At 37.8% G+C, this 16,879-nt stretch overlaps 2 protein-coding genes across 5 annotated transcripts; one reads left to right on the plus strand and one right to left on the minus strand.

Annotated features, from left to right (window-relative positions):
- Window positions 1–2,153: 2,153 nt before the first annotated feature.
- Window positions 2,154–4,730, plus strand: LOC119069207 (zinc finger CCCH domain-containing protein 3). The gene is made up of 4 exons (XM_037173179.1): window positions 2,154–2,938; window positions 3,427–3,927; window positions 3,994–4,189; window positions 4,251–4,730. Exons 1-4 carry the CDS (start codon window positions 2,373–2,375, stop codon window positions 4,674–4,676), a joined length of 1,689 nt encoding a protein of 562 aa, XP_037029074.1. The 5' UTR covers window positions 2,154–2,372; the 3' UTR covers window positions 4,677–4,730.
- Window positions 4,731–4,786: 56 nt separating this feature from the next.
- LOC119069175 (probable phosphorylase b kinase regulatory subunit alpha) lies at window positions 4,787–16,479 on the minus strand. Of its 4 annotated transcripts, none has more exons than XM_037173103.1 (19): window positions 16,045–16,479; window positions 15,709–15,981; window positions 15,493–15,627; window positions 15,293–15,426; window positions 14,984–15,196; window positions 14,742–14,925; window positions 14,501–14,677; window positions 14,116–14,439; window positions 13,829–13,976; window positions 9,646–9,810; window positions 9,420–9,581; window positions 9,159–9,353; window positions 8,913–9,080; window positions 6,438–6,670; window positions 6,019–6,370; window positions 5,739–5,950; window positions 5,562–5,678; window positions 5,234–5,496; window positions 4,787–5,174 (listed from the first exon to the last, which is right to left on the minus strand). In XM_037173103.1, exons 1-19 carry the CDS (start codon window positions 16,171–16,173, stop codon window positions 5,069–5,071), a joined length of 3,690 nt encoding a protein of 1,229 aa, XP_037028998.1. In that variant the 5' UTR covers window positions 16,174–16,479; the 3' UTR covers window positions 4,787–5,068. The 4 variants fall into 4 exon arrangements, with proteins under 4 accessions (XP_037028998.1, XP_037028997.1, XP_037028995.1 ...); XM_037173102.1 differs by lacking the exon at window positions 13,829–13,976 and adding an exon at window positions 11,526–11,673 and having other exon boundaries at window positions 6,438–6,610; window positions 9,207–9,353; window positions 16,045–16,478; XM_037173100.1 differs by lacking the exon at window positions 13,829–13,976 and adding an exon at window positions 11,526–11,673 and having other exon boundaries at window positions 16,045–16,478.
- Between the last annotated feature and the right edge of the window lie 400 nt (window positions 16,480–16,879).

Here is a 16,879-nt window from a genome sequence, read left to right on the forward strand (position 1 = left end):
CTACTTATTTAAACTCAATTCAACAGCACATCAATTTTCAACAAATAATGATGGACCAGTCAGATATGCATTTGGTGTTGAGACGAAAGAAGTATCACCAGAGTTGTGAAATGGTAACTCCGAGAAGGTGGATTAATTATACAAATAAATAGTCAACTTTCGATTATATTTTAAAATTTGCATTATGGATGAGGGCTAATAGAGATAGGAAAAAAACGGCATCCTACATCTTCAAAAATTTACTATTAGGCGGTAGAGAGATACAAAATCTCACTAAAAACATAGCTAACGCCGACCCGTACGAAACACCTATTCGTATCAAAAGCCTTTAATGTGAAACTCTTCATTTCTCTTACTTCATTTTCTTCTCTGCTGAAAAACTATTCTCCCTTTTAAATCACTTACATTATCCACTCTTTGCCTTGTTATCATATACAACTAAATTGCCGGAGGCAATATAGACAGCCCCGTACGAAGACAAATTTCATAAATTCCTATTTAAACAGCTATATACCGCTATATTTAACTATATTTCACTATAAATAAACATTTCACAGATAAATATATGCTATTATATAGCTCTATATGCCTGTATATAGCTCAATATAGCTGTATATAGGTATATATAGATGTCCGTATATGGAATCCCTGAAACCCCACACACATAACAAATTATTTCCATGTTAACAGAAACTCTCTAAGTATCATTTTTCCCAAGATATTTCTATTTTACTAAAATCCAATATGGCCGGAAATAGTACCGACGCTTTACATTCGTTAATACCTTTCAAACAAAAAAAAATTCATGAAATTCGGTCAAAATTTACTCGAGATATTGTCAAAATACACCACGTTCACTGTACTTCCGAGTAGCCAGATAAGAGCTCACTCCAAGAGACCTAGCTCACGCTCCGGAGAACATAATTTCATAAAAAAATTTCCGTGATTGGTACGGTCAATACCTATCTAATAAAGCTAAAACAGACGAAATATGTTCAAATGTGGCCGACCTACAAGCAAAAACTGCTTGCCGCCCTGTGCCTGTTCCACACCAAGGGGTCTAACTCACGAGTCGGTCATCCGATTTCCATAAACTTTTTTTTTGTCGATCGGTATTGTAAATACCTTTTATTTGACGTATCACTTACAAGTTTAACGTTTAAATGTCCGGAGATATCTTCGAAAAACCGTAAAGCACGGGAGGGGTCGATCCAAAATCACTCATCTTCGAACTTAGCCTGTCTTTTGACATTACCAAACGGGAAAAAAAAGAATTTTCAAAATCGGATGCGTTTTACTCAAGTTATCGTGCAGACAGACAGACGGACAGACGGACAGACGGACATTTTTTTTTTTCGCGGATTTGGCATCTCTAGACAACCACAATAGGTTTCCCCTTACTCAGGGAGTCCAATTCGACGTGTTACAAACGTATGCGTAAACCTATAAGACCCCAGTACTTCGTACGGGTCTAAAAAAGAAAATATAAAAATCCGTCAATTTCAACTATTACGCCAATCAAAAGTTGAATTTAGCTCTGCACAGGGAGTTGTAAATGCTGATTGCTGAACTTGATTGAACGAACCTCTATTGAAGAAGCACAACCCTGAAGAGGTGGTTGAATGGAATTTATTTAAACCCGATGCAATATTAGCAATATTAGCGATATTTAATTGAGAGTAGCTGGCGAAGCGAAAAACAAAAACACTTTTCTTTATTTCGTTTTTGTCAACCGTAAAGTCCAGTAATTCAGAGAAAACTCAATAGTTCACGGAAATTGCCACAGATTTTGAGTTTTCTCGGACTTAGGTTTCAGCACCACAAACAATTCTATTCTTTACTCAAAGCTAACACATTTCAACACCAAACGATGTTTTTGCCTTTACCAAAAAAAGAAAAAGATGCGAGTGCAAAATTATCATAAAAACATAATAGTTTTGCCGAGTGAAGATTCCTCGTAATTTAATTTTATTCAAGCAGGCTCAGAGCTTTCCAATAAAATGCACAGGTCCAAGTATTACAAGAAAATATTTTCGTTTTGAGTTTTGTTTTTCATTTTTTTGAGAAATAAAGTGAAGAAACCCATATCTCTAACAAAATTTTGAAATATTGCGCGCCACGAAAGTGTTAACTCATGTGAACTTATTAAATGTACTTCGTCAGCTGATCTGACTTTTGGGACTATTGTTTTTGCTTTTTGTACCCGACGAAAATAGTTTTTTAATCGTTTTAAAATGGATAAATTGAACTCTTGCCGAGACAATTTAACTTAAGTTTGAAAACGAGGAACGTCTCTAATCACGAATCACGGGTATATTTTGGCAGACATCAATTGAAACAATTGTACGCAATTTACGACTCAAGGAACAAGCATGGATCAGTCGAAACAAATCAAAAATAGTTCGACAATATTTATTAATCCCAAATTTAAAGCGCACATAAATCCGAATTTCTTAAACAGTTTAAAACCAACGACGACATCCAACAACATATTCATCAATCCAAAATTTATAAGTAATTTAAGCAGCAACAACAATCCGATTGAACAGCCATCGGACAAGGTTGCATCACCCCAAGCAAAGATCATCAGGCAGACAAGTCGAAATTTGGTGCGTCAGCCGATATTGCCTGCAACAAATGTATCCACCAGTGTTGGGCCAACGAATCTGATTAAAATCGGTAAACGGAAACTGGTCCGACCGAACCAAGGATCGAGCATACAATCAAATCAGGATGTTCGAGTACACGATAGTAGTGCTGGCGACGCGGCCAACATACGAACGAAATACAAAATTATCAACAAATCCTTGAACATTTACAAAATTGACCGAACGCGCACGAGACCAGCCAAGGAGCGAACGGCGAAAAGGATTAAATATTTCAATGAATGTATTACACCTACCAAAGTCATCGTCACCGATTATAAGCTGTGTCGTATGTAAGTATAGTGTTATTTGGATTTCTCATTGCAAGGACAGGCAACGAATGTTCGTTAGGAGTTTTAGTACATTGATAACTATCTAAATTGCTAGTTGACTTGATTGAGTGATATTTAGTTAATCCCATAGATTGATCCTCAAATTGCCAACGGATCTTATATTAAAATATGTGTGGGAATTAAGACAGTTGTGTTGGCAGACCTTTCTGTGTCTTTGAAGATTTTGAGACGATTTTGATTTCAATATTTCATATTTCCACCAGAGATGTAGGATGGCTCGAATCCAAGATTATCCCTCTTTCAGTGAAGACCGTTCATGTCTACTGTCCAATCAAATTGTGGTGCTATAAATAGCAACAAGTAGCAATCAAGCATGTCCACATACAATGTTACTCAGTAGGATTCATTCGCATTATATTCTGTCAATTTGTATCCCATCCTATTCAATCTTAACATAAAGTAGCATTTAAACCAACACATTTTTCCAGTGGAAATCCTGCTGTATCTTCGAAACCAGGCGAATACAATCTGCTGAACATCAACGGTGTTTTGTACAAATCATCGAGCACAAAATTACGAAAGCAGCCGTCCACATCCATGGACAATAAATCACGACAACTGACTCGCCAATCTAGCAGCACCAATTCCTGTTCGCTGTATGTGCGTGGCGAAAAGTTTCTATTGGATCCCAGTGGCAAGAAACTTGTACGAGTTTCGACCAATCAAAATGCCATCACCAAAAAACGAATTTACCTCGGTGGACTGACATACATTGCCAAAGCGAATAACACGTACGAACCGACAAACTCACACAATACAAGACTCCATCTAAATGTTGCCAAGCAGAAAAGTATCAATTTGTTGTCCAAGAATTTGGTCAAAAGTAATGTCACCTGCCAAATCTATCGAAAGTTGGGAAAATGTTTGGCATTGCAGAGGGGTCGCTGTTCGAAAGTGCATGATCGTAATCAAGTGGCTATTTGTCAAAAGTAAGTGTACCACTGTGAGTCAATCCAAATAAGTGAAAGAATTTACAGAATAAATATCGGTAATAGGTTCCTGAAAGGTGCATGTACGAATGAAAATTGCCTTCTTTCACACGATACGTCGTTGTCAAAGATGCCGACCTGCAAATTCTTTTTATTGGGAGAATGTGCTAAGAGTGACTGTCCGTATTTACACAAGAAAGTGAACGACAAAACTGCCATCTGCCATGACTTCCTCAGAGGGTACTGCCCGAAAGCTGACAAGGTAACCTTGGATGCCACTGCCTGTGGTTGCAATGACCGAATAAAAACGAAATTGATTTCAGTGCAATCTTCGGCATGAATTTCTGTGTCCAAACTTCGAAAGCAAAAATGGCTGTACAGTTGCACGATGTCCGTATGTGCATAGAAATAAAATAAGCAAACCGGTTGCAGTCCGGCAACGAACCGCTCCTACTTCATATGTGACAGAGCCAAGCAGATCAGTAGCCTCTTCTTCTTCATCATCATCATCATCCGCTTCGACTTCGACCAGTGCAGAGAGTAATATTCGATATTTCATTAACAAAAATCGCAGGCCAAATGACAATCCGAAATCTAAAAATGGCACGACTACCCCGGGCTCAACTGATTCGATCGAAAAAAGCCAAGAAATGGACAGCGTGGACGACTGCCTAACAAACGATGATTCGAAATCGTTCGCTAAACGGAAAAAATTAGGAACACTTCCATCGTTCATTCCAATCAACTGACTCTCGTTTTTCGTTCGTTTCGTGTAGCGTAATAAATCAAAAAAATCGAAGAAACAAATTGTTTTCATAGCCACAAACAAGACCGAAAACTTTTTAAAAACAATTTTCCATTTGCTCAACAACTTTATTTAGAGATTTTGTGTTAACAATCTAATGTCTCCGACAAAGAGAACTTGAATTACGTGGATCGGTACTAACTCGACTTTCTCTGCGAACATAAACGTAAACGTTTCAAAACGAAAAGAAAAACCTTTCACAATTATTTACAATCTAAAAATGTCTTAGCTAAGCTAAAATGAAAAAGAAAACCAAACTGTTCGCCAAACTGAAATCATCTCTCGACTGATTAGCATTAGAGATTTGTGTCTCGCATTACGTATAGCACATTCTATCTAGCTGATCGTGCAGTCCATGTCACCATGTTGTGGCAAACAATCTAGCACGCTTGCAACGGCCTTGGCAATATACACCATTGTGCCGTAGCTACCACTGGGAGCACTGTCAAATTTATGTTTAAATTTACGGTTCACAATTTCGCACAATCATCAAAATCATACCTGTCGTACAAATGTTGGCAAATGTAAGCGGCACCGCCACACAGTAACATACCAGACGGTGTATGACGATTCTCATCGCTTGATTTGGCACAACATAATGTTGCATCACCTTGGACTTTCCTTTGATCCTCTAAAAATATTTGATTCGCTTTGTGAACCAAATGTTCCAACGAAATGATGTCTCCTAAGCTAGAGACCATATTGTGTTCGGTGACAAGGGTAAGTACCATGAGCGCCTCCACAATTAGCTGTCGATACTCCGGCTAGAAGCAAATGATGATTATTTTTTTTAATCTCCATCGTTGGATTGTAGTCGGAAAATATTTACTTGGGGTATTGTATTAAGGGCCGTTTCAACTTCCAATGCGAATTTCAATTCACCTGGAGTCATTTCCTGTGTTAAACTTTGTGGGAGAACACGTCCTTCAATGGCCAGACCTTGACACTGTAAACGGGTTTGTTAAAGAGACGCAGCCAACGAATGTTTTTCAATTGAAAAGGTCACCTTTTCCAAAACCGTCCACACCCTCGAATAGAAATCTCTCGGAACTCTATTCAACGCACCATCAAGTCGACGTCTTCGCAACCATTGACCTTGGCGATCATCGCTCTCTGTAATTCTGTCATCACTTACATCCGCATCACCCAGGCCAATTTGACTTTTCTTGCTTACACGGCTAGACTTACAACTAACGATTGAAAAATTGCCGCGAGCAACTGGAATATTTTTTGGTTCGTTTGTACATTTTGTAATTGAAGAAAAACAGAAAGTACGATAAACATACCACTACTGACGGCAAACTCCTTTCCGCTCAAAATGTGATACAACAAATTCTTCATTTCGAATGGCGACAGATTCAGCAAGTGTTCCGATGCCAATTCACCATTACAATTTAATGTACGCGACAGTTCTTTGGCCATGACTTGAATGATTAATCCAACTCTTAGACGTATCATTTCATGGAACAGTTGCGGTTCGGTTCGTATAAACATGGCTAAATAAACCATCAATTCTTGTGTCAACATAGCTGTACTTTCGTCGTCGCCATACGCTTCATGAATAAGTTGACGCAAATCGAATTCGGGCAACGGTGCCGTAATGGTATGCTCATTTAATGGAGGCATTCCAACAGTAACCTGTGTTATTAAACGCAATAAGTTAGTACCATCTTCACCCAATTTTTGATTGAACAGAAACACCAACCTGTTTCTGTCGCACAAGCAAATCCGTTATAGCCTTAGCCAGATCTTCGACACGTTTGCCAAGCATACCGGCTGTGTGTCTAACTAATCCCCACAATTTTTGTTGACATGCTTTTTCGTACAGTCCCTTCAGCAGCATTCGTACAGTTACTACGCGACCTTCTTCTAGCATTCCTTCGGAGTGAGAAGATTCATTTTTATCGGAAGTTGAGGGCTCAGATTCACCAGTCAATTCTATATGAGCCAAGCACATAACAAAAAAAAAATATCGGCAAGCAGTATTAGTGTATGTTGATCAATGTGTCGAAATTAGTGGCTTTATATTGAAATGCTTCAACTCATATTATATTCTTGAGACGTTTAAAGACAAAAACGAGATATTCTAAAGTTGCCCAATAACAAGTCCTGACAAATTCGACTTGTTCTTGTTCGATCGAGAGCTTTCAATACCTGAAAGCTTTGTAAATGCTAAACTTTCATAGATGAAATTTTATAGCTGATTTCACTCCGCACATTTCCTCTTACCGTCCAAAATGTCTCAATCGTAAATACATTACAACTCTCAACGTTATTCACGTGACAAAAAAGATTTTAAAGTCTTACCTGTAGCAGGTAACTTTGTCTCCAGGTAATCTCCTATAGCTGCCACAGCTGTAACACCTCATACAAAAAATACAACGGTGTCAGATAATGTACATTACCTGGAGACAAAATTACCTGCTACAGGTAAGATTTTCAACTCTTTTTTGTCAGTGTATTACATTACACGCGACATCTTACGAAAATACGCGCCGAAAGTTATTCAAAGTCATTGTATTTTTAGAGGGGAGATATACGATGTTCACAGTACGCGCAACTGGTCCAAGGACCGAAAACGACCTTTTCCTTGACATTCTACTTTCTTTGAATAGCTTCTTCATGCGTACGGAGACGGAGTTATCACTCTACCTCTCTTTGCTGTTTTCGTTTTTTTTTCTTACGCGTCTATGTGCCTTACAGATGAAGTTAACAAAATTACTGATAATATTGCGATCGGATTGTCGCTTGTAAAGGATTTACCAAACATTCAACACATAATAACTTAACGTTTCCAGATGAGTGCTGTCTGTTTGTTGATTTGAATAAATGGCAACAGATTGTTCATTTTTATCTAGAACTACATCCACCACTATTCATGGATGAACAAAACTGCCACACTCAGACAGATTGATGAACATAGGATGTACTCCTAATTTCTCATTATTGTGAACAATGCAGATTTTTTTTAGGGATCATTCAAAGCGCCTGGACGATCATCAACAATAACACAAAAACAGAACAAACATTTTGTTACTTAACACGACTACCAAACATGTAACATAGTACAACTTACAAACGAACAAACAACTAAAACAGTCAAGTACGTAGAATGTAACATTGAATTAAATATGCGAACAAGGAATGACGGAAGTGCATGTGATTATTATAGTAAAATCAATCTGGGACTCCGTTTGACAGTTAATCTGCCTGATTTGGCGTTATACCTTACAGAATGAGCCGTACAGCTGGATGTAAATACTGTTCACTGAATAATCATTATTATTATTATTGAAAACATGTGACATTTGTTTTGTGAATTGATCCTTCAATTGCTAATTAAGACTTCTAATAAACAAAACAAAACGTTGAGTATTTGAATTTTGAACCGCAATCATTCAATTGACTCAAATTACCGATTAAAACAAAAGTTTTGTCGCTTGTTCAATCTCTGGAATTAAAATTCAATTGCGGTTTAAGCAAGGTTCCAGTCCCCAGTGAGTGCAAAAACGAAATTTTACAGTTAGCCAAGACATTCTTCAACGGAATGAATTTACTTTGTTATCGGACAGAGATGTTACAGACGTTCCATAAATTTCTATATTCTCTTAAGTCCGGAAATCTCTCTTGCCAATTTGACTTTGTGGAAAGCAGTTACGTGACCACACGAAATATATTTTGTACTTTCTATTCCATAGTATGGCCTATCGGTTGCAGAGAAATGATAACAGAGGGCGTTGCATCCGCCTCGCCGAATGCAGCGCCATCTGTTATCATTTATCTGATCGGATGCTGTTATTGGAATAGAAAGGCTGCTTGTAATTGCATACAATAACGTGTTGGCCTGAGGTTGGGTTTGTTCCTGTTTTCAAATGTTTTTTAAGATATTTCGAATATTTAAGGGTAAATCGATGCATTCTTTGGTGTAAATCGTAGTCATGGCAAACATAAGAAAGGCGTTGTGTAATTTCTGCCCGCCATGGCATCCATAAATGATTAAAAACCCTTTAAGTAGATCCATTCAAACAACATGCGCACAAATTTTGAAAGCTCTACGAAATGCATCATATCATAAATGTTTGTCACAAACACCCAATGCACCAAATTTATAGCATTTCTACCGACCACTTTGTGGACCTTTTTTTTCTTCGTCTCAAAACTACACAAAACCACAACTTACCGGTATTGTAATCTAAGCCCTGCGTGTCAACCAAATATTGCAATATATCGCCCTGTTCTTCCAGATTTTCCGTTTCGCGTAACATTGCCACCAATTCGTCAACGTCGGTATCAGCGAAATTCGTATCGTACCGATGTCGACTGGGCGTCGAAACCTGGATCTTTGGCACTACGGCCACAAAAGGTAATAACAAATTTTAACGGTAGATAATGAAGTTGGCACGATAAATGAGCATTGAACATTTACGGTCATGACGATCATGTAATGGAAAAGTAGTAGAATTATTAAACATGCCTTCATCGGTCTCGGCCATCAAGCCCTTTTCCTGTGATGTAACGAATACGTTCGAGTATGGCTGTTGCTTGGCTTCGAGCCATGGTGGTGGAACAGCGGATGATTGCCGTCGTTCGTTAAAACTGCTCTCCATTCCAAGAGTTTCAGCTAAGTAAAGGCATTATCAATTCATTAAATGACATAAGACTGCATAAAATTAGATGCGATAAGTACAGTCAACGTTGATGGATCGTGTCTTTTTAATAGCTCCTTTGCATGACATGCGGCGTCTCAGATGCCTTGGTCGAAGACCTACTGATTTAACGTTGACAGTTTTCTGGCTGAATGATCTTAAGAGATGTTCATCCAAGTACGACTGAACGGCTGGGTTCAATTCTGTAAAATAAAAACAGGCGAGAATGACAAACACCTAACCGACGTACGACAGGTCTCAAATTACTGTCTGGACAGCCATCCTCTTGACTACCCAGGAAGCTCAAGTCAGTGATTGCTGATGTGTTCAGGAAATCGCCAAGATTACCCAACATCACTCTGGTGCCGTTAATGTAGCCAGATTTCAATTTCTTCATTGTTTGTATCATTGCTAGAGGCACGCGATTTTGATCTTTCGAAAATAAAATTTAGTTTTTCGTTAAATAACAAGTCTACGGTTTTATGTGTGAGTGGAAGTATTTCGCCACTTCAAAAAAATATTTTCGACTCATGATTAGTAAATGCGTGCAATTCTGTGGATATACATGGCCGTCCATAAATGACTTTCTCTTATATAATACATCGTGCCATAGTAACGTCATTTATGGACAATTATTTAAACTTGAAAAGGATTTGCAGTTTTACTCTGGAAGTGAATTTATGTATTTCCGGTCTATTCGACCACTAAACTGAGCTACACTCATCGGATTTATTGAGTTTAATTTTTGTTGAAAACATCAATTTTTCTTCACACAGAATATCGTTCGACATGTAGGTTGAAGGTATTTTAAACTCGGGGCCTATTATTGGTAGATTTATTTACCGAATTTACTGAAATTTAACAAAATCGTCGTTTACTGAAATTTATCGAGTTTATGTTTCGTTATTATTCAGTAAATTTGAATAAATCAGGGAAGATCGGATTTGACATTTCATTTTTGCAGAGAAATTTTTGAAATTCGTTTTTAAAAGTGAAATCGCCAAGACGATCAGGCGATTGGGGAACAAACGGTCTCCGATTTTAATGAGTGATAGCTCGTTGGATTCGTCTTTCAATTCTAGAAAACACGTATCTTTCACTTTTTCGAAAAAAATTTACTTTCTGTGAAAAGTGTTTCAAAGTGAGCACATGCCAGAGGGTACAGTTTTTCGACAATAACTCAAGATTTTTTTTAATTGTTGTGGTGTTGTACGAATGTCGGCTTTGGAAAGATCTACAGGTAGAGTATACGCACTGGCTGGTGCATGTACATCCACTAGAGTTTTGACTGAAAATATACTGAATGTTCGCACTGACAAAAAAGTTTCGAAAAACCCAGCTGTTGCAGGTAACGTTGTCTCCAGGTAATCTACAATAGCTGCCACAGCTGTAGCGCCTCATACAAAAAATACAGCTGCGGCAGATAATGTAGAGGAGACAAAGTTACCTGCGACAGGTGAGTTTTTTGAAATGTTTTTGTCAGTGCGGAGAGTCCGCCTTCCCTGCAGCTCCGATGTTCCGCGGAACTGAGTATGGAATGTTGTAGGTGGCCTCACCTACTATCGTTCCACATATAAATGAACCCAGCACTTTTGTGCTGCAAGCTTACAGAAGTCTTAGAAAAAAAGTTGGCGCCAAAATGCAAATTTTTTCCTTCTTTCAGAAGGCCCAACTGCCAGAACTGCGTCAGCAGAACAGCAACATGTATTGTGCTACTAAGGAAATAATTTAGCACAGTGTGGGCAATGGTAGTAGATTACGCACCTCTGTCTACATACGCTATTTGATCTGCCGAGCATAGATACACAAATTAGCCCTAGAGGGATAACATCAAGATTATCGTTCTAGGCAGATAGAGACTAAAACACGACTCGCCTACCCCTAATGTTAGGCAATTTATTTCGCAAGAACTGTTAAATCAGTTACATGAAATGATAAAAATGCAATGTTTAGGTGAACGATAAATTCTTATACAGAGGATGTGTCTGCAAATCCTTTTTCATGTTGTGTATGATATAAAGTTCTACAGCAATTATGAAAGTATTGTCATAATGAAACTATCATGCAAAATAGATTACGGATATTAACTATAGCTGAAAGTCCTTAAAAGTTTTCCAATTTGTTTTTTGATTTGTTACTAAATTTACCTAAAAGATTTTCAGTTGCCATTAATGTTATTGTCGGTCGACCTAGCATGTGACGCCAATTATTTGCAAGAAATGCCAATTGATTTGTAAAATTGCTGGCTAACAGTGATGGATCACGTGATGTGTAATATTCTTCGAAGTCAAAGTTCTTTGTGAAAGAGAAAATATAAATGAGGTGTAACGTGTGTCATATTGTGTGGGTTATTGATTCAATGAAAATGAAGTTTGATCTCCGTTTTTTTTTTAAATGAGTGATCGAAGTATCTTTTGTCTTGAAATGAGAATATTTTGCCGCGCAGTAATTTTGAAAAAAATATTTCAATTAAAATGTTGGCTCACATCATCTAACCGTTTGAAATAAATTCTAACTTCTGCTAACCGAGGGGACATCATACAGTACATATAATCAAATGGTCCTTCATATGTGAAATTTGATGATCCGAGGCGAAGCTGAGATAAATACACACACAAGAAGCATCATTTCCATCATTTTCCTCATTAATATGTGACGAATCAAAAATGTGACGTAACGTTTCGCCATCGTGAGCAAAAATCAACTTTACCGCACGTTTTTGAGGAATAGTACAATGGGGCAAATGTTGGAAATGGTCCTTCTTGTGTGAAATTACACAAGTAACACACAAGAAGTACAATTTCGATTATTTACCCCATTGCCAAGTAAGGTATTTTATTCAAAAACTTGAGGTAAAGTTAACACGTTGCGGTTGCCGGTTATTGTGACTTGTCAACTTTAGGCACACCGGAAAGTGCTAAGGGAGTCAAGGAATACCTCCAAATAAATTTCTAAAAATCAAAATTTTTACCTTTGATTCCCCTTTGATCCCCTTAGCACTTTCCGGTAAGCCTAAAGTGCCTGCACCCCTACGTGTTAACTTTACCTCATGTTTTTGAATAAAATAATATTGTGGTCAATCCTACCGAAACTTATAGAATTTGTCTTTAAATAGTTTTCGGGCACCAATTGCAAACCGGTCCCTACTATCTCCCGATAACGTTTGTCAAATTTTGAATCGAAATACAATCTTACGTATCACGGACACCGAACAACCTGCCTCTATTGGCAGGAGTTGTATTTACATTATTAATAGTGATTATAAAAGCAAATTACAAACTTTTGCGTGAAAAACAACCCGAATTTAAATACAAACCGCTGTAGGAATTATAATTATGTCGGCGGCAGTGTACCATGGCTATACAATTGCTAATAATAATTCAATTCATTAACAAATATTTACAATAATGTCAATCGTTGGACTTGGCGTAGTGTACAAATGTAATGGACGCAAACTAAAAATTACTATTGACAAGTCCGTTGAAATAAAGCGGGAAAAACTACGATCAAAAATTGATGCCTTTTCCAATGTTCTATTAATTGATATTTTGTTGTAATAAAACGAGGAACTTAATGGCAGGTATATGGTTCGGGTAATTAGTTTCTCTCAAAAGAAAAACGCAAAGAAAGAGTGTAATTAGTCAACGAAAGAAAGACAATTTTTAGAGGAATTTTAGAAAATAAAAAAAAATCAAAAGGGTCTTCGTTGTTAGCATTAATATTCATGAATGTAAGTCGTCGGCTGCTGAAGAACGAAAAAAAGGAGAAGAATGAATTGCGCGTTTCTATTCCTTAATGCTGAAGATATAGCCTTAACATATGCAATCGCATCTTTGACGATACATCGATATCAAAAGTGGGTCAGTAGACCGAGTGCATATAATTGATTTTTGTCTGATGAAGTCCGGCTTTATAAATATTTCGGTTGAAAGAAGTCATTAGGTTCACTTAAGAAGAACCATCAATGGACTCGAACTCGTCTATGTATTGACACTAAGATCCCATTCCTAAAACATCCGACAAAAATTGCTAATTCGTCAGGACAGCAAGAAAAATGAAACAGCAGGACTGACTGGCATACACTGAAATAAATGTTGAATTTTCTCTGTAGGATTTTGTCGAGTGCAATAAGCTTTTAGTTTGTACCGAATCAACGAAAGCAATGTGTGTTGCGGTCATGCCATTTTAGTTGAGATAACCAGGGTTGTAGGAACCAACTTTGTGCAACCAACATCCCTCCAACCCAAAAGTGAATATTTTCAAATTAGTCACAACATTAATTTTGTTTGTTTGTTTTTTTTTTGTCAACTACCGACCTCCACTACGGTACAGATCGTTTTGAACTAATAAAATTAAATTCCGACAAAAGAAAAAGTGTTCTGGTATATACTCCACACAAATCAAAATCAAAAATTAGGAAACAAAAAATTAAATTGACATCATAACGGACCTATGTGAATGTTCCGCAGAACCAACGTAACAAGCGGACGACCAAGTAGATTTTGCCAAGCTGATTTTAAGAAATTTATTTCACCCTTTAATATATCAATCATCAGTTCATTGTCCGATGCAATGTAGAATCTTGACAAATCGACGAACTATAAAATGTTTGAATCAACAGATTATGAATGACGTTTTTGACGATCATAAATTTGTAAAAAAAATGAACCAAAATCAATGTTTTCTGATTTTAGAAAAAACAAACTAAGAAAAATAATTATCAAATTGTCGGCTTACCTGTGGCGTAAAGGCGAAAATACGATCCTTCAGCGAATACAGCTTGCTCGTACTGAGTATACCGACGTCACGGGATTTTCTTCCGCTTAAGCCAAGTTTCTTGTTACGTCCCAAATACGTGTACAGATGACTTAGCACTCGTGCCGGTTGAACTTCAATCGGTGCCACGTCAGCAATGGTTTGCACATGAAGATCATGTTCGGCCAATTTATCTCTGATCATATTGTCTTCAGCCAAAATGACAACCTGAACAACGACATCCGGTTTCTTCTGTGCACCTAATCGTCTATTCAACGGATCCAGTTCTCCAACTGCCAAAAATCCCTAAATGGTAGAACGGAATATGATGAGGCTATGTCGCCGGATATATCAATCGTTTCAGTACCTCTTGAAGTAATTTGCCAAGAATGTACAATGATTGTCCCCACAAAAACGGGCACCTTCCTACAACTTCCCTCGGCTGAGAACCGGGTTTCTTGTATTCCTCGGAAACTAGATCGGCTGGAACAGCATAGCTTTCAGGCATCAAGTACATTCCATCGTCAGATCGGACCAAAACTTCCTAGAAAACCATTAACGGGATCAATAACCGCACATTTTGTCAGCAAAGACATTTTGTAATTTACATCCAATTTGTGTGCGTAGTCCGTTACGCTCATTTTATTTCCTTGAAACAGATGAAAGAGAATAAGATACGAGTAGAACAGAGGCCATTCACATTCGATGTTTTCAAACATTCGAAGCTCCCAACGCTCGTAATACAAACGGGCTGAATCTTCGCGTGGTGTTCGGTATCCATCACGTAAAAATCTGAATGGAAAATGCCACCGTTCGATGCATACAATCGACAAGAATTGAAGATGTTTACCTTTTACAGCCAAATTTTCCCTGTAAACGTGTCACAATAGCCTCTTCAGTTGCCATGATCAATTGTGGATCGTCGACGGCAAACGCAGGAAACCCAATGATGGAAAGAAGACCGGAATCCAGTTCTTTGCTGTTAGATTCACGCGGCAACATCGATTGTAAAACGGCTTGACATTTGTGTGCTTCGTCGGCTAATACATGAATGACACTGGCACTGTTGAGTGAATAGAATAATCTGATTTAGCTATTGCTCATTTGATATGGAGTCGGTGAACCAATTCCATGCACGACACAAAGTTCATGAACTTACCTGCCACCTCGAGCTCCAAATAAATCCAATTCGTTCATAGCCTCTAGAGCTGCTTTAGCCATGCCAATTGAACTGGCATTCAACTCTGGTAGACCGTGGTTGGTCTTGTCGCCTCTTTCCCAAATCCCATAATCCTGGGGAAAAATAGAGTGGCACACGTGAAACTGTGCACAGATTCATCAAAGAGTACTAAAACTCACTGGAATACAGTAGGCTGACTCAATGTAAAACACCAGATTCTGGATAAAAGACACTTCGTCCAACGAAAACACAATTTGTAATCCAGACGCTGTCATTTGTGCCAAGATTAGTAGGTACAATGAGATTGCGTCGATCTATGCAACAGTTACAAAAACGAAACGTAAAATTTAGATTAATAAAATTCAACAAAACGTAAACAAAACCAAGCTCTTTACCTGTAAGTGCCCCCATTCATCGTCCTGTACAACACTCTGGCCATTTTTGCTCGAATATTTCGCATGCAAACTGTCCATTGGACTCTGGGTAGTTTTAAACTTTTCGACTTTGTCCTTCTGTTGCATCATTGCCATCAGTAAGCCTCGCATCAGCTTAACGCAACTTTGTTCCAACTCGTATGCCTTTGCTCGGTCTTCATCTTGATCAGCAATTTTTTTGTAGGCCATTGACAATCCCCAAACAGCCAGAATACAGTACACATTGTCTCGTATCTACAAGCAATCAAGTTACGTTCAAAACTGCGCACGGCTTTAAACAAATCGAATTGAGCAAACCCATGCGTGTGGATTGTTAGGCGATGCTGGAAACAGTCCGGTCACTGGCTGTTGATGCGTCATTATTAATCGATGGACAATTCGCTGGTAATAGTCCAGACGAACTCCGGAATTGCTTCGACTTCTCATTGTTCGGCTGTTATTGTCTTTCTTCTATATCCAGTTCGTAGCACAATAATACGACGAAGATGATTCAATTTCGAAAAAAAAAGAAAATACGAAAAAGAAACACGTAACCTCAATTTAGAAACTACACAATAAGCTGAACTAAAAATCAGTTCGTGTAAATCAATTTACTTTTACGATGGGCAAACCATTTTAAATCAATTGATTTTCATAGTGTTGCTTTATAGCCAATAGTTGAAGATGATTTTAACTATCAGCTCCTATTTTGATTTTTCAGATTGTGAGAATGTCAATCCAATGTCATGGGTTACACAGGGTTAACCATAGAAAATAGTTTCTGTTTTGAATTTTCTGACATAACTAAAAAGCTCCAATCAAATGCAACGACATTCGGACGGTAAGTATAATTTATCATTCATATGAGGAGAAATGAAGGCCGCGACTACATTGAGTTAAATCGCAGCCTTCAGAATAAAATCTATGAAAATGAAAATTATGGGAAAACGGAAAAAATATGGAAAAAATGTCGAAGGTTTCTGTTTCTCATCTTCGGATATTTTCTTAGTTACCCTGTCTGATGAAAAACTAACAATTTTTACTATAAAAGAAGTCAGCTGTTAATGACAGACAACAACAGCAGATTCATTCATTTAGGTGAATAACAATGGGAATTTAACTGGCTTTTAATTCAAGTTCTACCGACCGGATT

This window comes from Bradysia coprophila, assembly GCF_014529535.1.
Source record: "Bradysia coprophila strain Holo2 chromosome X unlocalized genomic scaffold, BU_Bcop_v1 contig_26, whole genome shotgun sequence".
In the NCBI taxonomy this organism is placed as follows: Eukaryota; Metazoa; Arthropoda; class Insecta; order Diptera; family Sciaridae; genus Bradysia; species Bradysia coprophila.